This window comes from Augochlora pura, chromosome 10, assembly GCF_028453695.1.
Source record: "Augochlora pura isolate Apur16 chromosome 10, APUR_v2.2.1, whole genome shotgun sequence".
Taxonomy (NCBI): domain Eukaryota; kingdom Metazoa; phylum Arthropoda; class Insecta; order Hymenoptera; family Halictidae; genus Augochlora; species Augochlora pura.
Window position 1 is genome coordinate 13075389 of NC_135781.1, and position 24174 is coordinate 13099562.

General features: G+C 37.5%; 1 protein-coding gene across 8 annotated transcripts in view; it reads right to left on the reverse strand.

Moving 5' to 3' along the window:
- Positions 1–9098: 9098 nt before the first annotated feature.
- Positions 9099–24174, reverse strand: part of LOC144476135 (uncharacterized) — a 29374-nt gene continuing 14298 nt past the window's right edge. For 5 of the 8 annotated variants that reach the window (XM_078192752.1, XM_078192750.1, XM_078192754.1 and 2 more), the window contains 3 exons: positions 15572–15822; positions 11744–11994; positions 9099–10156 (listed from right to left, as the gene is read on the reverse strand). In XM_078192752.1, the coding sequence (XP_078048878.1) occupies positions 10153–10156; positions 11744–11994; positions 15572–15820 (504 nt within the window). In that variant the 5' untranslated portion in view covers positions 15821–15822 and the 3' untranslated portion in view covers positions 9099–10152. Of the gene's footprint in view, positions 10157–11739; positions 11995–15571; positions 15823–16088; positions 17860–20152; positions 20403–24174 lie in introns of those variants that run through there. The other 3 variants (XM_078192747.1, XM_078192753.1, XM_078192748.1) reach the window with 3 other exon arrangements.

Sequence of the window (24174 nt, forward strand, 5' to 3'; positions counted from 1 at the left end):
AGACTCATTTCAATTGTAAATAGCGGGAAGGTAGTTATATTTTATAACACTTTTTTCTAATCTTACATTATTTATACTGTCTTATATATTTATTCATTTGCAATATAAATTATTAATATGAAAATTGCTATTGCTTTACCATCTGTTTACTTTGATTATTATTCAAATTCGAAACGTTTAAAGAATAGTTCGTGAAGGAAGTTAGAAAATCCGTGCCTTGGAATCGATTGTCAGACTTGTGTCAACCCGGGCTGCTAGAAAAGAGTGCGAACACTAGGAAACCATAAATTGGACCCTTCCCCGCATTCCATGAGGGTTTAGGGGCTCAACGACTACGTTACTGTAGTTTAGGGCATTTTTGGTGGAATCGTCAGCATGGAGGAATGTTTCAGTGGCGTCCAATTTGGTTACAATCGTTAAAAGTATACTTGGACATTGGGATAGATATTAAAAAGAAAAATTTATGTATCATCAAGAAAGTTTCAGATAAAATTTACGTACAAAAATCCAATGAATATCATATACAAACGTCCAATGGCAATTAACGCAGATTAAAACAAAATGATATCTTCTATCGATGAAAAATAATCGACATAATCTGTATACATAATTGAATGTACAATGAAATGTTTTATTCAATTGCCGTCCGTACTTCTTGATGTAAATACGTCCGTTCTTTTATCGATTTTCCGCCTATATTTTTCTACGCATCATATTAGATTATACATTATTTACAAAACTCTGTATTCATTAAACCTTATCGTCTGTATTGATCCAAGGAGAACGGTCGGTGTCCGGCACACTGGGCGAATTCCTCCACGTTCCATTTCGTGAATTGTGACGTTCCGCTGCGCACCAATTAATGGTAATAACAAACTCCCGTGAAAGATCTCTAAACGACGAACTTAGTCTTCCGGACTGTCTGCTTGTTTCCAGTAATATCGCGAGACGCGTGCGTTTCGAATTGCACGTGTTGCATCCGGCTCTTCCGTCGACGGGCTGGTATTGCGCTGTCGGCAAGGTCTGCGTCCACTCATCCATCACCTAGCGCAGCACGCAGAGTCCTGGGATCGCGATGGAAGAGCCGTTCGAGCTATCGGAAAGACCTTTCCACAGCGTTTAACGACGATGTTATGATTCGCGCACGCGAGATCCAAAATACAGTCGGATCCAGCCAGGCCGATCTCGATCTTGTTCATAACGAAATCCGCGTACGGCGACGGGTTTATCGTTCGCGCGCAATTTTCCCGTGCAACAGTCCAGGAGAATCGTCAACGGGGTAAGTTTCTTCGGTCATGCTTCCCCGTGGCACGACGGCTTTCATAAAACGACTTTGAGACGATCACGGGGGAGCCCGTTTCGAAAACTTTCCGCAGATATCTCGGCAGTGGACCTCCCGTCGCGTCGACGGAATCAATGAAATCGCTGCATTTAGCTCGAACGTGTCCTTTTCGTCTCTTTCAATCCTCGAGATGTGTATTTGTCTTCCGTTCGAACGAGCGCGTGAGAATCTGAGGAACTGATTCGTGAGGATGCTAATCTAGATTTTATCGAGAATGTGGAGTGTATTCTCGCGAAAGGAAAATTTAACATTAACGTTTAATAATAATAATGTCTTATCGTGCTGCGGTAAACAGAAAAGGATGGACGCAGTTCTCCGCTTGTGCCTTCACCATTAATCCTTCACTATTAAAATATTAATGTAATTCAATTTTTTAGTACTTCGTTACACGCGGAAGATACGAAAGACTATAATAAAAATTACTTATAATAAAATGACTTATAATAAAAATGATATTAATTTATCAAATTGTATTGATATTTTCAATGATATTTTCACATGAGATTCGATTCACATTTACCTTTCCAAATTCCAACTGTTTCTTGTTGGTTTTCTTTCCAAAAACTGATTGGAAAATACTAGGTACGCCAATCAACTTTTTCTATCAACTGTACATAGATTGGAAACAATTTGTACAGTCATGAGAAAATATAAAAACGAGGGAACACAGTAATTCATTTGTCTACATCGGTTTCGATTCATCGAAGGAGACGGGAAAACGTTTGTCATAATACTATTTACAATTCCGTACAATTTGAAATCTAGTTGTAATTAATAACTCAGTGCCTGTACATAACCATTGAAGTTCTCACTCGGTTTTATAACTTCGTTTTCCTCAAAAGTAATACCGTGTCATATTATTTATAAAAAGTAATAAATATAATTACGATTAACTAAATATAATATATAAAATTATAAAATAAAATATAAAATTACGATAACTAAATATAATTACGATTTTTCTATCTGCGATTCTGAGACTCGTTGCATAAAATAATGTAGGGATTATTACTTGGAAATCCCACGAAACTCCGTGGTAATATAAGAAACGGCGACAAACAACGTTGGATAATAGTAAAAGTAATAGTAACAGTTTATTAGTGATATCGTTCAGTCACCTCCTACGATTTAACACTAAACCTACCAAGTCGGTCAGAATGAACGATTCCACTCTTTTCCTTATAAAATTTTTTAGATTATAAAGACTTTTACATACGAAATTATTAAATGGATATCACGATTGAAGGATAAATTGTAATAAAAATGGTAGAAAGTCTAAATAAGTCCAGTCTTGCCATTCTTCTAAAGCAAAACGCGTAGCCGCTGTTCGAGCTCGGTAGGTTTAGTGTTAAGAAACAACGACAACGCAAGAACAACAATGACGACTCAACAATTACATCTACGTCACTACGACGACTATGCACAACTCTACAAGCCGATCTTTTCGTCAACCCTTCCACCCTTATCATCTTTTCTCTCATGATCTTACCATGCTCTCTCTCTCTCTTGCATATAATCTTTCACACTGTGTCTCATGGTTGCTCATTCACTCTCTTTCTTTCCTTATTTCCCTTTCACTCGTTGACGTTTTACCTTTCGTCCACGAAGGACTTCGAGAAATCGATACAATGATCGTCGATCACTCGAAGCCTCCCAAACACTCTGAAAACCTCCGTCTCATTCATTTTGTATTTTACAACTCGTAATCATTCTACCTTCGATACTCGGAAAAAAAACCCTACAATAATAACATAGATACCTCAATTTCACGCCTTCACCTTTATACGAGACAGGTTAAACTGTTTAGTTTCGTCTCTATCCGACCATGTAATCGCTATCAATTCGTTAGCAATTGTATTAGCGTCTCTAATAGGTGGGTGGGCAATCGGGCGTACAGAAACAAGCGGTCACTCGTAAAACCGCAACGTGTGATCGGTGAAGAAGCGAACGATGCCGAGTCGCATCGCGGTTAAATTCCATCTGTCGTAGGTCCGTCTGGTGTACATGCTGGTGGTTGTTGCACGGTGGACGGCAATTAATCCATTTTATAGATGTTGCCGATGTAAATGAAGTTTCCGGTCGAGTGTCCGGTCAGCGCAATAGAACGAAAGAGAAACAAGAATGACGGGAGCTGGACGAGGTAGGGAAGCGAACCTGGTCGGTTCGACGCTCGTAAAAAGACTGGAAGCTTTAACTGGTGCGGTTGTAAAACCCTCTAGAAGCAATTAATAATAACCGCCCTTCGCAGCTTTACCAACGATAAAACAAGTGTGCGCCACGTTCCCGTCACGATTCAACGACACCCGCGCAAAATCTCCGCGGAAGTCGGTACTTCGCCGTTCGTTTTTTCGTTCACACCATCTCGGTGGTTCATCGAATCAAGAAGATCCTATTAATGTACTTTTATCTCATACTAGTGGCTTGTACATTTAGGTTCATGGGAAATCATATAACCGTCGCAACAGTTTGTTCGATAGTTTCTACATATAATGTTAATAATAACAGTGATAAAAGTAATTACTGACAAAGAATGTAATGTGCTTTTTTTATCAATTAACCTCTTGCACTATCGCGCCTTTCATGATGTGACGATTAGCGCTTATTCGAACTTAATAATTTTCCTAATAGGATCAGACAATTTTTGTTCCTATATTGCCTTTATTTACCTTCGTTTTTATACTTTGATAACGGAAGAATTTATTTTTATTTCGACGTAGAAGAAATTAATAATATTCATATTTAGTAGAGCTTGCATAAAATCTTCACCACGAGTCTGAATCGTGTTATTCGGTTAATTTAAGCATAACAAATTTTCAGGATGCAATAGCAAAATTGATATCTTGTTGGGTCCCGAGAAACAAATAACATTCTTCAAATTAGAAGTGGACCGTGTTTAAATAGCAAGTATCTTCTTACAAATGTTAGTACCATATTCTTGAAGTTACATATTCGTGTTCTATACCCTTCGTGGTAATCAGTTGGAAGATTATCGGTCAGAGAAATCGCCGAGGGAAATAAATATTTCCGAGAGACGTCGTGAATTCTTGAAATTACAAAAGACGTTGACTTGAAAACGGTGCCAGCTCCGAGGGGTTATTTTGGATCATTTGATAAATTAAATATTATAATGTCTTATTACATGTTTTCTCATTAGCGTAAGCGGTAGTCAGCGAATTTTAGAAGTTTAGGACAATCGTCGAATATGCAAGAAAGAAATCGCGACATATCGATTAGAACATCATGTTAAACTGGGTTGAAAAATTATAAAAATTAAGAGGATCATCTTTACAAATTTTTCCAATCGTTCATACAATCGTTAATTAATTTAGAAAATATGCTATAAAATTTGTTCCGTAACATCTATTACGTTTTGGTGATTTAGAGAATATTCATCTATAATTGCTATATGCAATTGCTATTATTATATGTAAATTAGTGGATGGCTATACTACGAAAACAGTCGTTCAGATTTAGAACTACAATTTCGGAGCTACGTGGAGAAAACTTCCGACATTTGTTACATTATATGTTTGCCAGTAATTTATTGAATTAGGGATGAGAATACTATTGGTTTGGAAAAATATATCAGAGAATTTTGATTTATTTAATTTCGACTTTTAAACGATAGCCAATATGCAAAGTTACAATGTACATAAGGTGTCCAACGTTTCGTTGCAAATAGAAAATTGTAAGTTGACGTAAATTAATTTTTATCTGAATATAAATGTATTACTTAATCGTCATAAGCATCGAACGAGAATATTTCATCCATCGATGGAAAGACGAATTAATGTGAATTATTATACTTATTTCAAACATGCCATCGTTTCAGTCGAGTCAGAAAATCTTACGTGCTGTAATGCATTTTGAATCCAAAATGACACCTAGCTAATAGCTGTAACAAATGTATGGTATAAGTTTCAAATGAAGTGTGAGAATTTATATATCATCTTTTGTCTTACTATTTTACAGTCATTAAATATGTTATCATTCTTGGTTCATTGAATCTAACTTATCGGAATTTAGTTGTGTATCGTAAATGAAGTTTCAATATTTGTAAAGAAATATTTTGTCATAGATAATTGTAGATAGGCTAACTGTTGCGTAATCTTCCATAAATTTTCAATTATAAATTTGTTATGTTGTTAACCATCTGACTATTTCCTTTTAGCAGAAGGCATGAGAAAACATTTGATTTTTAGCGATGTCAGTATTTCAAAACATTGGACACAAAACCCCATGCGTTGTCCGGTCTACTCTGATACCTTGCCTGTGGTATAACAAGTTCCCTCTGACGCGAAGTCTGTACACTCATAAACGACCTGAAGGAGTAGATTTTAGTACAAACGAGATATAGGAGTAGACAAGGTATACCTCATTTGTGCTTTTGTTTTAACCTACAGTTGAAGTATAGCACATACTATACTTGATTAAAACTAACAAGTCCGATTCACACAAACAGAATCCGTACGGACATAACACGTGATAATTTTTTTCATTACAGAATCGGAATTACCGACTCTGTAGAAAATGCTGCGGTATGATAGCAAATAATACTCAAATAGAACGGTCAGCTGGTAACTACGTTTGATTGCAGCTCGGAAATAAATATGGAAAATAAATCTTGAAAACAATTTGTTATTTAATTTCCAAAATTTTAATAAGTATGGAAAAAACATGATTTTCGCAGACGTTTACACTTGTTCGACATACCGCTAACACATGTCCGACATACGCGAAGATGAATTACTTATTATTTGTGCTTCGAAAGTGTTTCTTTATCTCAATTTGTGTTAGTTAATATTGTTTAAACAATAGATAGTAAAACAGATAAGAGAGTATTAGAAGGTTTCATTAAGAACAAAATTTTCCAATAGAATATTTTCGACGTAACGATTTTACGACAAATTCATAATTCTAAAAATTGCTGTGCATGATTGACATTATTAACAATTTCCGTTCCGAAATTATACGATGAAATAGCCACGAGAGTGTTTAATAATATAATTACCAAAAAGAATTCTCGTAAATATTAAACAAAAAAATCAATTTATTAACGAAACTCATTAGTTGTAACAATTTTAAAGGGCAGAATATCGAAAGGGTTGTTTGACCATGTTTCTAACAAATGAAATTGATATAAATAGAAAGAAGCCAAAAATATTAAATTTATTAATGAAAGAAATTCAATTTAATTTCTCCTGAGATTTAATTTTAGTTTTTTTGTAAATTAGAATCTAAATTTATTTTACCTTCTCCTTATTTAATAAAATTTGATCTTCAATTTCGACATGAATATACCTTTCCGAAATACAAATTAATATTGTTTTGTGAAATCTTAAATAAGATCTGGTGTTCGAAGTATGGAAACTTCTGCACTTCCTGCCGCTGTTTCTTCTTCTTTGCTGCTGCTTTTTCTTCCCTTAATTTTAATTTTGCACAAAGATCAAAATTACGGTTGCGAATATAACAGTCACGATTATCATTAGCATTGAAATTAGTGTTAAAGATAGCGTTGCCGATAAATATGATCACGTTTTAATTTGAGATTTTTAATTTTTGAGATTTTTAAAAATCACTTGTTTTTGGATCTCTGTTCGTTAAAACAGTGTTGTGACGACTTAACCCCTTGCTCTATAATAACGAGTCAGACTCGTGATAAAGATTTCATGCAACATCTGTTAATTAAAAATATTGTTCACTTCTTCTACATCGAAATCAAATTGAATTCTTTTATTATCAAAGTCTAGAAACTGATGTAAATAAAGACAATACAATAAACAAAAATTATCCAGTCCTATTAAGAATAATATTAAGGAAAAATAGGTGCTAATTAACGCAGCATGAAGGGAATGATAGTGCAAGGGGTTAATTACCAGTATCCAAGAAATACACTAAAATGTAGGAGGTTAATACAGCTTTCAAATGATATAGTATTTCATTAAGGTTTAAACATTTCATTACAAGATATAAAACAAAATTCTTAGCTAGAAGTCAACAAACTTGTTCTTTGTTGAAATTAAAATAATCTATTGGCGCATATGTTACCGACAGCAGATGATATATCTCGCTTTATTTTAATATACATTACTGACGGTAAATGAGAAACCCCATTTCATAGAAATATATAAACCAAAGCAAAGAAAATTTTCCTTATTCTAGCATACAATGCCGAGCTGAAAAGAGTGTACTCGTTTTATAAAAATCTGTGTACCGACGACAAAAAATCTCGTTTTTGTGAAATAAACGCTGCTGACAGGATAAGAGAATTCTCATTCTAAAGAAATGAGTGATACCGGCAATGAAGAAGAAATCTCGTCTTACAGAAAACTATGCTACCGACGAAAGATCTCGTTTTAAGAAAACTAGGTTACCCACAGGGAACAAAAAATTTTTATTCAAATCCTTTTTGTGAAATATTTAATTTCTAAAATTAATTAAAATATTTAATTTCTAAAATTGAAATATTTAATTTCACAACGGTAAACCAGAATTCTCGCTTTATTAAAATATAATCATGTCGACCTATTGTCACGGTTTAATTACTTACTATTTCGAATTTCAAAAATTACTAAGTATTCTTTAAACAATCTACAATAAGGATGAACAGCGGTTTTCTTCAAATTATCATTGTCCCGTAGTAAAAGAAATTCGAAAAGTTCACTCTCTGTGACTTATTCATTATCTCGAACACGACCCGAAGTCATCGCCACTTGGTTAATAATTCATAAATAAAGCCGTGAATTGCATTTTCGCTAAGGGAATAGTTACTTCAAGTGAATTCACGAAACTTTGCACTCGAGTGGTGACTCTGAGACACCACTAAAAATGTTCTATCATGTGCTAAGATAATTTTTAAACAACAAAGTTTAGATTTAAAACATTGTTAAGCAGTGAAACTGTTGGTGTGAGTCACAAGAATCGATTTCGTATGCATAAAAATGCACTTTGATACATAAAATAGAAGTACTACCGAACTAGGAATATTATTTCAGATTTAAAATTAAAATGGCTTCGAGTACTAAAAGTTAATTCTTGTAACGAAACGAGCTGCGGCCTACAGGTGTGCAAGAGTAGAACCCATTACTGTATATTCGGTGTGAAGTTATTCCTATATCTTGTGTATGATATAATTTCGTTATACAGAATTCAATTCTGACTAAGCTTAAATTTCTGAAATATCAGTAATGACGAATGCAATCCGGTATGATCTACTCTTATCTCTTCTGGTCTGTGATACTAAGCCTTAGGATCCGGTTCGGTTACGATATTCTGTTCTTGCTAACGTAACTAAATTCACCAACTTGTATCAGTAACGTTGAGAGCGTCACTAAAATGATACGAGAACCCTCGAAAGTCTAGACAGAAAATCCCACAAGCTGCAGTGTTAGCTGAGACTTTACCACTTAATCTACCAGAAGCCTACTATTAATAGAATTTTCAATTATTGTGCTCTACTAAAAGAAATCATAACAATCTTTCTCTACGTAATAATCTCAGTAAAATGATTAAATAATTATATTTGAAAATTAAATATTTAAGATACTTCGTTGATCAACTCATTAGAAAATTGACTAAGCAGTTATTGAATAAAAATGATGTACTTCTGGAAATGATAAAATCATCGCCGATAGAAAATATGACAAGTTAGTAACAGTTTATTACAGTATATACCGAAACGTTGATAATTTTCTAAGAAGAATAGAAAATGTTGAGGATCGAAGAGGGAAAGAAATATACAAAGTATTGATTGAACTATCATTATATTTGTTGTTCCATTATACGTATAAAAAAAAGAGTCTTGTTTTGACAAAGCAACATCGCGCTCGACAAGTGACGTATCGTAATACCTGAATCACCATTACATATATCACAATAAAATGGACGTGCGAATGGCTTCCGCATGTGTATGTATACGTGTAAAATGACAATCATGGAAATCATATGGCAAGCAACAAATGGTTTTTCTAAACAAGCCGCACGATTGTCTAAGCGATGAGTCTCGGGACACGCAGGATTTGTCCCGAGTATTAGGACGCCCACTCTCTATCTCTCTCGCTCGCGCGCGCGCTCTTTCTCTCTCTCTCTCTCTCTCTCTCTCTCTCTCTTGTTTCCAATACTTCAGAGGATCTCGAAATTACTCGATAAGTCATTGACATTCTCCTCGAAGTTTATAAACGAACACAATTAGACCGTGAACGGATGCGTCTCGTGTCTCTCATCATCGACGACTCGCATTTGCTATTTTAGACTCGCTCTAAATTAGCCAGACAAAGTCCTTAATCGCACTCGAAAGCCGCACGAGCATTCACCCAAAGTTCCGACAGCGTTCAGACTTCATTTTCCGTGGCAACAAGTTCTCGCTACAATGGTTTAGGCTCTCGTCTCCTCGAAAGGCACAGTAGTCGCGTTCACCCCCATCAACTACTATCGTCTTCGTTGTTGCTAGGATCCGATGACACGTTGATCGGCATTGTGACTAATATCGTGAGTACTCTATCTTGAACTCTAACTTCCTGTTGCTCTATTTATCCCACGATAGAAAGCAGTGTTCGTCCAGTCCGATGGACCACTGTCGTTTTCATTCCCTGAACACAAAGAGTTTAGTCTACGCAGACTATGAGGTCCAGTGGCCGCCGTTAACTCCCATTTCTGGCCACGTTATCGACGACGATCACGTGCGACGGAGTCCTCACACTCCTAACACACGGCTGTACGTCGGTGGAGTCTGGTTGTGTTGCAAAACGCTGGCCCTCCAGCATATCGCAGACCTCTTTCGTTGCGAACATGGACTGGCGAGGCTGGCGATCTCACCTGAAAAAGGAGATAACGTTTCGTCAGCAAAGAAGTAGCAATGAATTATTTAAAATATTACATTATCTTTTGAAACGATGAAGCAAACGTGCAGAGTAAAGTTCCCATATATAAGGTTTTGTTATCGAGAACATCAAGCACGCATTACATGTACAAAGAATAGAAGCGGTCAGTCATATACAGCACTCGGTCTTTATGTTTGATATAATTTTCAAGTAATTCTACTATAAAGAGAATCTCGTATGTTCAAGTTTTATTTTAGGCTTGATCTATGCGAGAAGTAGAAACGACCAATCATGACCAGACACACCGTTCGTAGATATAAGTCGCACCTATTCCATAATACGAGCGCCATGGGGCTATTGTAAAGTCATTTTACCATAAATAGATAGTGGTATGAACAAATACTACTTTATATATTTAGCTCGTTTTTTCAACTTTAGAGCGAGTCATACATGGAAGATGTACAGAAATACAGACGAATGATTTTTATTATCCATGTGACTAGTTTCTAAGTACATATTTAATAAGTTTCTATTTCTGAAATCGAATTCAGTAACATGGACAATCTATAATACTGGCGTTTAATAAAAGCATACGGCATTCAGTCTGGCGATCAGGTATTCTATTTTACGAGCGAATGATAACAGATCTATAGCTCGTCGTGACGTCAAGGAGTCTTGTACTACTATCTGTAACGTCACAACAGCAAGAACGCGTCAGCCACGGTTTTACAGTTACGAATTTTTCTGTCCTACTTTCAGTCCTTTCTTTACGTTCGCACCATTATATAGATTTCAATTGCTTCTCACGGGAGATGCAGAAACGAGATCGGAAATCCTATATATAAATTACTCGTAATATGTAGACAATAATCTTCAATTATCTTTATTGTCGCGTTATATCTCTGAGATCGATCTCTTCCTTTCTCTTTCTCTATCTATCTAACAATCTATATCTATATCTATATATTTATTTATTTACTTATTTTATTTACTGGACTCAGTTATTTCGAAATCACAAAATAATAAAATACACGAAATCTATCTCACTAAAGTATCAGCCAGACTATTCCACTGTATTTGTTCTATCTGTCTATGGATCAATAAAACTTTTGAATAGTTTTGTTTCATGATTCAATGTTAGCTGTACTCAATCAATTATAAAATTTTATTTATGAATCTTCTCCTATTTTGTTATTTCTATAATTCGATTTTTTATTTTTCTCGTCAAGTCAAGAGTATGTGACAAATTCTTAGTCTATTTCTCATCACGTTTTAGATGATATTACTGACTTTATTATTCGTTAATTCGTATATTTTACTATTAAATCACTACTGCAACCTTTTTGGCCGAATAACTACAACAAAAATTAATTTTTGAGAGAAAAGTAAAATCAAAGTGTACACTAATTGAAAGAACCTGGAACTCAAATTAAATACTCTTTTATCTTTTATAGCATTTCTAGTAAACTAAAAATATCGGTAGCCTTAAATCTCGCAATTTTTCCGCTCTATAAAATTCTACCTCGTTCCGTTTCTCTTATCTGCGCCGAGCCACACTTCAGCCAGAAAAATCGAACTTTACCTTGCGTACGGTGGCGGTGGCGAGGGCGTAGGGTCCCTAGAAACAATTTCCACGGTTCTTGGAACCATGTTGTGCACTGCCGGCATCGACAGGGCACTGCTGTTGCTCAGCCTAACCAAGTGACTAGGATTCAGCTTGATGGCATCATCGTAGCTAGGTGGCGCGTCCGTGACTGCCTCGTAGTCTGGCGGTTTCTGCCTGTATCCAGTAGATGGTTCCTCGATGGAGATTACATGGATCGGATCGTCTATCTGCGGATAGGGAAAAGTCGACGTATGAATTATGCCCGTTCGAAAACTATGAATAAATCTGCAACCGGCGTCTCGCTTCCGTCGGGTAAGAAAGAAAGATGATTAAAAGCGGCAACACGTTTCTATAGTTGCGGTGAACACCGCGGCGCGGTATTTAATTCTACGCAACGTTACACTAAGTCAACTTTTATCGTTCATCTTTATGACGGTATTATACCCGGCCACAAGGATATTAACCCCGAAATGGTATTCTTCTATATATACCTCCGAGTCGTCTATAGATATCTATATACGTACATGCTCGCCTCGACACCTTTATGAAGTTTATAGCCGCGAATGCGGACCTAAGACACGAAAGGGCGCGTTACGTGCAGACAGGCGGACAGAGAAAGAGAGAGAGAGAGAGAGCGAGAGGGAGAGGGGGGCACCGAGTACGAAAATAGCTGCGGTTTATTCGCGACCATAAAAGAAAAAAAGGTTCCGAGAAAATTGCATAATCGTATCGGGGTGTATCTTGGCGGCAGGTGAACGACTGACGCCGATTCTTCCCCGTAGAAGCCAGCCATTTTTCCCGCGTTACGTTTCGTTACTACCGATTGCGGAGTACCGAGTTGCAACATTGACGGTTTTCTGCATTTCATGGTTCGCGAGCATTCTACAGAATTTCATTTATTTAATGGGTAGCCGTCGGACACGCAATTTCCTATCGGCAACAATAGAAAAATTAAATGCCGCGAACCGTAATAGAACGGTGACGGTAGAAAGCGAGGATTCGCGATACCCCTCTGGGTTCGAGAACTATGTTTGTACTCTTGGAAAAACTAACAGGTTTCGGGGTGAGTCAACGCGTAATGTACCGGCTAAATATTCGGCCGATGTTACGAAATCACAGTAGGAGCGCACGAGTATGTAGGATGCACACATTCCTGCGTGTAGACATCACATACTGGTTCATAAAAATAGTTGTGCGGGACTGCATCCTTACGCAGACATGTTAGAACACTTGTAATTAAACATTTTATCTACGAATCTGCTGTGTCACGGAATGATCCAGCTAAACTGGTCATGTCAAAGATACGAAACGTGACAACTTTAGTAAACAAACAGAACGGGGCTCGTATTGGAGTGATAAGATAATTACCTTCTGTTTTTATGGAATTGATTTAGAGATGCATTTGGTTTGTGAAAAATGCATCACTAGTTAAACGATTTAGCGATGATGAAATAAACGCAGATATACGAAATGCACGAGCTAACTAATTGCATACAGAGGATCCATGCGAGTCTAGTTCTAGCTACATATTTTTGTTAAAATAGTATCGAAGAACCAGTAAATCTTCGATGCAATTAATAAATGACCTAATAGTCATGAATGGGGGTATACGTCGAAGGATGACCACCGATAAATATAGACGCAGTAGCTTCCGGGTGAACATCCTTACGACGGTAGCTAAACGCGCCGCTACGACTACCGACCTCCTTTATGCATCGAGCCACGGACAGCCTTCGCACTTCTATTGTTTCCTTATTCTGAAAGAGGGAACACCGGCTATTTAAAGTCGAGTGGCTGCGCTGCCAGGGCGAACTACTTTCGAAAAAGCGAAAAAAGGGAAGCAAATGGGGAAAAGAAATGGGAGTAGAAAGAGAGAGAAAGAGAGAAAGAGAGAGAGAGAGAGAGAGAGAGAGAGAGAAAGAGAGAGAGAGAGAGAGAGAGAGAAAGAGAGAGAGAGAGAGAGACGGGTTTTCACAGCGAACTTTTTGAGAACAACGCGCAATCAGGATCCCGGGACAATGAGATCGAGCGCAGAATAGCGCGAAAGGGACAAAAGAGGAAACATTCTAGACAGAGATGAGATATAATCGTGGGAAGATAAGCGTATTCATGACAAAAACCTTTATCAAATGACACCGAGAAGCTCCGACTCTACGGTATGACGTGTTTTCTGGAAAACGCATAACAACCGTGAGATCTTGCTGGATAGTTTTGAATGAGAATTACGGTCTTTTAGAAAATGCTTTTTTCCAGATGAGAAAATCCACCGTACATTCTATTGGAGCAATACTCATAATAATCAACTACTGCTAATCGCTTCAGTGATTCTGTTTTCTTATTGCAACTCACTTTACACCATCAAGTATTTAGCGTTACTGTTACTCTATTATATCATAGCATAACGCTGTTTTAATATTCCTCTTTTTTACTTTTTTTATTTCCACTCTGAATCTTATTATATTTTTACATTATATAACATAAGATGCATCCCATTTTGCTGGGAAGTTTCGAATGCGAATTTCACGTTGAATAATTCTACCATTATGTCGGTTCGGTAAAAAAATATTTACGATTGTCACTCACGGAGAGCGTTGGAATTGTTGTTTAAAAACCAAAAAACTTGTACTTAATTTTTTTGATTTCTCGCTATCGATAAGCTTGCCTGCAAAGCGTTCAGTTTCGAGATGCCATAAACGTAGAAAGTAAAAAAGAAAACTGTTCTGTTCAGTCTATCTGTGTATATATAACTTGATTAATTGAGGAAAGGAAGGTCGTAGGCAGGATGTTACGAGGCCAATTAAGATTCCAGCAAAATCGTGTTTCGCACAAATCGAGAATCGATTCCGGCGTTCCCGTGCGTCACCAACTATTCGCTGATCGTCGAACTCGCCAGTCAGAAGCTCTCATCAATTATTCCGCAACCCATGGAGCACCACATGGCTCTCGGAAACGTATATAAAACACGATCCGCCGTGTTTCGAGGCCCCCGTAGCGTATTGCGTACGAAAGAAAGATGGTAGCGACGATTCTGATCGAAGCATATTATTTTTATCCTGTAGCCCGTTTACAATCGACGATAATTGCGGCTCGGTGGTGGACTACTATAGTAGCAACGAGTACTCTCCGCGGTCTATAAGAGGGGGTTGACCCGGATCGATCTAAAAACGCTATAATCTTCGGAGGCTTCGATCAAGAGCACCGTTCCGGAGCTCCTAAATTGCTGTACCGCGCTAGGATTATAGGCGACAGGCCGTTGACATCAAACATGGCCAATCGCCTTCATAACATTAATCTTAATTCTGTTAAATATGATACTTTAATCGTATATCGTCACGAGGTTGTTACGTTGCGTCGAGGTATTTAGAAGGAGCCACAGAAAATTGATTGATTGCTTATTAATAGCCGTAAATCCTGACAATAAAATGAGAGAATGTGTACACTGATAGCGACGTAAGGCGTTCGCATATATTTTACGATAACATTATGCACAAATTGCTCCAGTGCGTTACTTGACTAGAATTATGCAGAAGCGAAAGATACGTAATTTTACGCAGAGCGTAGATAATACGAGTTCTAGCACAATTTCCAGTGGTTGGCATAAATCCTCGCAGTATATTGTCAGCGATGAAAGGCATTGTTCGCTTCGAGAAATTTAGTATCGCTTTCACGCAGGATTGCGAGGGTTTCGCAGATAATGGATGCAAGATCCAAGAAACCGGCGAGACGAGACGAGACGAGACGAGTCGCGACGCGTTTCAGAAGAAATTTATCGTTACGCAGCGATTTAGAAAAATGAAGTCTTACCTGAGCGGTGATTGGATGATTCGTGTGTTGTGTGTGCATGGTTGCCCTACTTGGCGGTGCGTGCAGCCAACAACACATTGCGGCACATATGAGAAGAGCCCCCGCGATTATGCAAGCAACACCGACATATCGTACCGGTTCGACGTAGTTCTCTGCGAGGCCTAACCAGTTTATCAGGGCGCCGACGCAAAGCAGAACCATCCCGTACCTGTACGGACGCTGCGATCGTCGTGATTCCTCCAAGGACATTGCTGAAATCCAGACAACGCCGCATTAATTCGCTAATTAATTAAATTAAGCAGTAACTAGGGAACGACTACAATAAATCGTATGCAATTTCTGCTGCAATGAATATGTAAAACTTTACAAGGATAATTAAACGGATGGCTGCAAAATGACTACATTTAAAATGACTACATTGTATTAATACTGGAGAAGCATTTATCGTTAGCTGCAAACAAGTTACCATTTTTTAAATTTATATTTATCTTGTCGCTTGGGAACAGAAGTTACTTACTACAAAATTAAGAAATTACTGAACTGCGGAAATTTCTTGCATCAATTTTAAGACACAGAGGCCTTGTTCTTCAATAATTTTAGTGGATTGAAAATCATAAATTCCTTTCATATAATTTCTAGTAATTTTTACCGTAAATTTATGATATCTATGCTCTTGTTGGCACCTAGGTTAAGACTAAACTTATATACACTTCGGTCGGGTATTTATATGTTTTCTCGCTGTCTACTTTACAATTATTTCCACGATCGTCCGAAGAATAGTCAGATTGCGTCACAGGTAATTCCATGGATTTGTCTCGGGGTATAACCGTCGTCTATGTTTAGGCAATATTCCACTTTTGCGCTTCAATTATGTGATGTACGCACACAAAGAGCGACGTCTATTTATGACGTCAGTCAATTTTAGAAAATGCCGCTATTTATATCCGCGGCAAAGATATCGCCACGTATATTACTTCTAGCGACACGGTATTGATTTGCGAGATAGGCGATGACATGCACTGGGAACGCTGAACTTCACTCCGGTTCACGTAGAATGTGCTGAATACACCTTGCGTGGCCTTAAAACTCTAGACTGATCACGAAAAGCTTTGCTCGTGCATAAATAATCCAATGATTTCTTCCACGATACATATTGAACTTTAATTACTTATTCCTAAGGCGTTGCACATCTTAACGACGAAAAATTGTACGTGAAGATTCTCCAAAAATCAGTGACATTTATTTCTCAAGTAAATTTATCATTCCCGTTTGCTATTCCTACCATTTTTTTCCTAAATTGACAAATAATTCTTCAATTTTATCGCGACAATGTATCTTGATTGTGTTTAATAAATAATATACTCTAACTAGACATTTCTGTTATTTACATTTGCTACACGTTGCATAAGTTTGTAAAATAAAATATACAAGAACCGATTGAAAAGTCCATAGTGCGTCGTTATATGTAGATGGTAAAAATACATTAAAAACGACGTTCGTGCGAGTTAGCTAATGGCATAAATCTGCTTGAGGTCTAAATATATAGAAGAGTGCTTCGCTGGGGAATTAGCTGGTAAGAGAGGCGACACGACGCGTTAATTAACTATCGACTCACGAGAATGGACTTAAGGAATATTAATGGCATTGAAACCGATGTAGCGATGATCCGCGTTAGAGAAAATAGAAAGCACTTGTTCCTTGAAGTGGGTCAATCGAACGAAGCGGTTGGGTGCCATCAAAAGCGACGGCGGAACTAATAGCGAAAATTAGGTGGCGCGCGAACAATTCTTTTCCAAGGAAACATTCAACTCACCGAAGAGCCACGTGTCGGTTGCGCGTCAGTTCTAATGAAGAATTTTATGCTTATCACTCCCGTTGTGTTCTTTAATCACTTTCTACGTTTACTTATCACTTTCTCTAACAATGTGTTACGTTTACAAAAACCCACCGATTCACAGACACAAACGCAAGATATCGGTAATTGCCGGCACGCCACGAGTGCTCGCCTTAAAGAAATCAGATTACTCGGCTCCCGCTGCTCTTCGCATAATTATTATATTTCTGGAGTGCACAGCACTTTACGGCTGATTTTTGCGTGAGATAGGATATGCTAATGACGATTAAAAATTCCCGCGAATTTTTTTTCGCGCCGTGTTGAGGTACATTCCATGCTATTAAGCAGCTGCAATCATTATTGCGATCATTATTGCGGTCATTATTACGATCATTATTGTGACCATTATAGCGATCATTATTGCATTTGTTAAAGAGCATTGAGGCAGCCGACAAATTCTGAAACATTGAAATCTACTTTTAACCCTTTGCACTCGGCAGCCCTCTCTCAGGAGACATCGTAATTCTAGCATATCACTCGACTGTCCCCTCTCAGGGGACATTAAAGTTTATTAGCGATTACGCGGAATTTAGTTATTTCAGCGCAACTTTTTGAGACATGCATGTTTCTCTGAAGTTTCCTTTTGAAATGGTACAAGAAGTCAAATCAAAATATGGTAAAATTACTAAGATATATAGAAAAAATGTCAGCGTGTTTTGTGCGCGACGGGAGCGAGACGAGAACGTGCGGATCAATACGCTTTGACGTATTGTTTCCTCCGTAAATCACTGAAATGGTGGAGGAAGTTATTTTTTTGTGGGGGGGGGGGTGAAATGTGTGTAATTAACTCTTATATAATATATCGGATCTCACAACAAACAAATAATGACACGCGATTGACGCACCACAAGTTCGTCAAGACATTGACCTCATTGACCACTTGAGGGGTGATTTTCATGTATCGAGAAGGCTTACATATTCCCGATGTGGGACAAAGAAAACGGGATTGTATAATTTGTTCCAACAGGAACACACCTGGTGGCAGGCGTCAAACAAATTATTATTGCCAAACGTGCACTAATATGCCTGCAATGCATAATGGGAAGTGCTTCAAAATGTATCGCACTGTACAAAATTATAAACAATAAAATATTGATTCTTTTGCGAATATATATTCCTCGATGTCACCCGATTCACATAAGTCCAATACCATTATAATACATTGCTTGGTTCCAAAATTATACTAAATCATATGAGTATCGTGCCGAGTGCAAAGGGTTAATATAGTACTGCGCGACACTGTAATTCAAAGTACGATAAAGGCGCGAGAAAAATCATAGATCAACTTTCGAAGAGTTATTCGAAGCGGGAGACATCTCTTTATAACTCTATGGAAAAACAAATGCGTAAGAAAAATTCTTGAACTCCGCCGAGTAGTTTAAATTTGACGCAACTTTAAAAAAGTGACTCCAATTTAAAATTTTAATAAAGACATCACTCTGTCAAATAAACACAGGTAGATTTAGGACCATATGTGCACACAAATTGATAACAGTTCATTACACATAATAGATGAATGTCAATTAATTTTAATTTTCGTTGGCCTCGATTTTGTATTTCAAATTAAAATGTAGAACGGTTTAAAAACTATTCGAAGGGTATTTTAAAGCGTAATGAATATTTAACGGGGATTGTCGTCACGCGACCGGCATGTATTGAAGTCCGAGCGAAGTTGCAAACGGAAAATTCATGGGCTAATTACCGGGAACATTTAAAGGAACGTTCAACGGACTTGTTAAAGTTCAGTGACGCCGGATACAGGCGGCCCTTGCGTTCGCGGCGATATAAATCGATCAGCCGCGTTTGTTTTGAGTGCGAAAGAAATATGCTCACGGCAAGTAAAAGTCTATAAATATTCTTCAGCTGCGTGAAAAGTAGGGTACGCGAGAATGAACACACCGCGAAGGTAGGCTATCCCAACATTAGCGATCACGGCGATCGATACCTGTCATTTCTCTGTCATGCCACATGTTACTTCCGAATAAAGAAACCATGAAACATTAATGGGCGCGTTATCGTCAGCGTTCTTCGACGAAACGTGATCACGCACTGTTTTTCGGCGAAAATCACAACACCTCTAATCTTCATTAAAAATTTGCAAATTCCTCGAACGAATTTTCGATAATTCCTCAAACCAGGTAATATTAACCCCTTACGTAGAAATGGCGGGTCCCGTCAGAAAACGTGTCATGTACTAACATCGAATTTGATGAACGACGCCTATAAATGTATTGAATAAGAAGAACGGTATTATTTCAGTTTTATTTTGTGACAATTCTCCTTGTGTAGAGTTGCGCTAAGTAGGAAAAGCTGAGACATGGTTAAGCCCCATGAAATTTAATGAAACTTGGAGAAATTGTACCAAGAACTTATTTTCGAGTATTCAAACACTGAAACAACGAAGAACCGCAGGTCAGTGAAACCACAAAGTAATCATCGTTCGGAAATTGCAAGACAAAGAGACACACGGTGCCCGTCAAATGAAATTCAAATGTGTCGGAAAGTCCAAAGTGAATTCACGCTCTTGATCGACGAGGACAGTGACAGATTTCATTTCCGGCGCTCGGTAAGTTATGATTTATGACCGCGGTGTCTCCAATTCCCAAAGGACGCCAGTGTACTGTGATTTATCGATGGCTCGGCGGATTATTGAGGTGATAAGTCGAGCTTGTTGTCGAATGACCTACCGTTGATCTCGTCCATATCCGAACGCGGGCAGTCCAGCAGCTGAACAGATCGAGAACTTGATTTACGTCTCGGTTCCGGGACGACTAAAACGAACGTGTCTATCAGCGGCGTTAGGTCTTTATACTGAATATTACATCCGATAACGGGGACAGAGATCATAAAGATAAGGGCTGGATTTTTGACACTTATCGTAGCCTAGTCGTCACAAGTAAAGTTTGCTCGAGCAGGCGCACGCAAAGTTTACGAAATCGTCCCCCTCCCGCGGTCGCCTCTTACGGTTTCGCTGCGCGAAGGGGATAGAACCCGCGGCAGATGGTGCGGAAGGATAATTAGTTCGAATTCACGCAGATGGCGACATACGGTTCGTAATATGTCAGATCTCGTCTGTAGATCTTTGTGCAAGTGTGGTGCGTGTAACATATGGGAACATTAAATATTTTAGCTGTTTACGCTAAAGTAAATAATTTTTTCCCTACATAAAATTTTATAAAATAATTTATAGATTTGTATCTTCAATGGTATATACAATTTGAGAATACTACAATAAAAGAATAGTTGAATAGATCATTAGACTGTGCATATTTCTATAAACGTTTTTAATATTATAATATTCTTCTGGTGTTCTTATCGACATTTTATATTATTTGTATTTAATTTGTATTTAATTTTCTATCATTTTGTATTTAATTTTCTGCTAAAATTGTGATCGTAACATTTCACATTTTTGTGTGTGACAAATATTATAAAATATTGGTAATTTATCTTGCAAAAATCTGTAAGGTAATTAGGAGGAGTAACGCTACTAGCATTAAAGTGTTTTTTTAATCAATCAAGAACGGAAAGGATTTATCTACCGTCAAGTACTGGCGTCATTCGCGAAACTGCAGATTACCCATCGAAATGACGCGTATTTGATTCAATTGTGTTATCGTCGAAGGATTAACCTAAAGCTCATGATCAACGCTTGAGGAAGGTTTAAAACTTTACAAACAACTCGATACAATAAATGTTTCTATTATGGTACATCGCGTCAGTCAGTATTTCCCGGTAATTAAAAATGATACGCAATTCGTATCATCGTTAAAAGTCGAAGCAAAATTCTGTTCAATATTTATTCGCAACTCTTCATGCAATTACTTTATTAAAATATCCTTCTATAGAAATAGAATGTGGAAGATAAGCTCATGTTCGCTAGGAAAACTGTTGGTTGTACTACGCCGTTACCGCGACTAAATAGAGTTGCTCAGTAAGTTCACTGATAAACTATATACTAAATATGTACGTATGCAAAAACGACTGAGATAAACGTCTAACGTTCTACAAATTTACCGATAATGTCATGCGCAAACTGTGCACGGTCGCATAAAAAAAAACAAAATGAAAATGCGATATGCTGACGAGTCAAAAGTGGGTGGAACACATAATTTACAGTAACACACCCACCATTATATAATTAGAAAAATTGATCTAATACCGTTTACGACGAAGGCCGCAAGGAATTGACATTGAAAATAATTATTCCTTTCCTATTACTGACCGTTAGGGATTGCTTCCTGATTCCGATCGTGTTGCACTGCTATCTGCAATCGTGTTTCCAATTACTCGTTAAAATATCTCCAGAAAAAACTTCATAGAATATTCAGAGATAAATTGCTCGGTATTTAGAGTCATCGTTACGAGATACGACGTTGCAGGTTCCGTTCAATTTTATCCGTCATTTGCCGGAGCGGAAATATTCAAAGAAATGTGTTGTGAGAAAAATGCGATCACTGTATTGGCGATTTTATAAATTTATAATAAAAGGAAATATGAAAAGCATGAAACATGTAAAAACTGAGGCAACTAGATTTTGCACGGTATTTTTTACTCTCTCAAATTATTAAGGGCTTGACTTTTATTTTTCCGAAGTTAGTTAAAAACGCTGTTAGTTGGCAGAAAGGTTTGCATTTATGCGACTATGAACAACGGATGATCGCGTGGCACGTGTATCGTCCCATCAGTAGAATTGAACGCGTAGTAGTCAGACATACATTACGCGTTTGGTAGCAATCATGTTTGCATCGAATGCAAACTTCTCTTGTTCTCTCGGTGTCTCTCACGATGATACCGTGAAAACAATCACTAACCCTTCCACGTGTTTTTGAAGCTGCAGATAAGATCCCGAAATTGAACGATGAACGACCAAATTTGATATCGGTGGCGTCTGAACCTTCCCCAATGTACCACAGATTATCACTTGGTATTTTCCACATCGGTACTATTTACAACTGTAAACTCACGTTTGTAAGTAGTACGTGAATTTAAAATCAATTTAAAGGCTCGATTTCTGATGTTCATTGTTTAGTAATAAGCGTATCATTCGTGCAGCAACTATACTAATATTCCGCCTAATCTGCTGCGATCTCTGAAGTAGATAGTGAATCACAGGTGACCCCACTGATATCTAATAAATCACGTTCATCCTTCATGGTCAATTCCCATATTCCACATTGATATGAATGTACAAACAACTGTAAAATGTGCTTCAAATTATTCTTTGCGTAACATACATTAATATGTGTTACAATCAGGAAATTTACTCTATCTATTTTATTCCCTTATCATCAGTAAAACTAGTTGGAAGAGGGACTATTATCGTTGAAGTAATCATAAACGCGATATAAAAGATTATTTTTCTCTGTCAAAGTATAGTAAGATATATTATTCTCATCTGATATTTATACGAATGGTTGAACAAATTAATTGAAACTTTCGAATTTATCGATCTAAGTTGATCGATGAATCCGAAAGTATTACAAAAATGTTCGCATGTACTCGCTCCGTGATAATCGAAGATTGTTGATAAAAAAAATAATAATCATGATTTGCCGATACAAAAACTCCGGACTTTCCGAGGAAAGTATAGAACGGCTAAGTTAGTTCGGTGACATCACTGTTAAGAATTTACGCGACGTGTAACGTAACTGTACCCGTATCTGGCCTTTAACGTCCCACGAACCGGACGTCTGAAAACCATGCGCGAAAACCTGGTGTACAAAATTAATCGTATTGATACGCATCTACCGTACAGAAATTCCAATATCTCATCTCAATATCTCTGTCCTTGATTACTTTTAATTGTCGTTTAACCTCGGATTGCGTGCCGGCCGAACGTGCGGTAGTTCACATAACCATACGCGTTTCGATACGATGCAGAAACGAACGTTCCGACGATACGTGCAACTGATTAGCGGCAACAAAAACGGGAAACGATATTGCCCGAGCACGGATCGTTCACGGTAAGATCTGTCCGGGACACTTTCTTTGTTTTCGAATGTGCAGATCGATCGAAATGTACGTATTGTATATTAGTTATAATGAGCCCCGTTGTTTTCCTGTCAGCAATGGCAATGATAACGAAACAATGACACGCCGTTGCCACTCCCGTGACGGATGATAAATCTTTGAGTAATTGCGCAACGCGCTGGCAACCGTGATAGATTGAAATGAATGAAGCTTATTTATAACAACAACGGCGTCGTGAGAATCGTTCGGAGATCAGTTTCAATCCCTTACCAACGATGTCCGTGAGACGAGTCCCTATTATGTTTTTATGTTTCATTGTTTCATTTTCTATTAAATTCTTGGAATTAATTGCGACGATTGACAATTAAATTACGACTGCAGTAAAAGTATTAATTGCATTCATTAAGAAAGTATTGAAACATTTCTTGTAGCGTAAATAGAATTTGTGAATGTAAATCATTTTGTGTCTTGTCCGATTTTTGTGAGTTATGGTAAACGTAAGAATCGCGTTGCTAAGACGAAAGCAGTGAAACGTTTCGAGGAGGTACCATTCAATTGCATGAAATAATACACAAATTGAAAATCATGCTGACTTGGCTATCATCTAATCATTCTGAATTAGGTGGTTATAATTTGTAATCATGAAGGTGGTGATCATTTTCGTTACAACGAGGAAGCATTGAAAAGTTTCTAGACACGTCAATTAATGATCATTAGTGTATTCGTCTGCATTTTA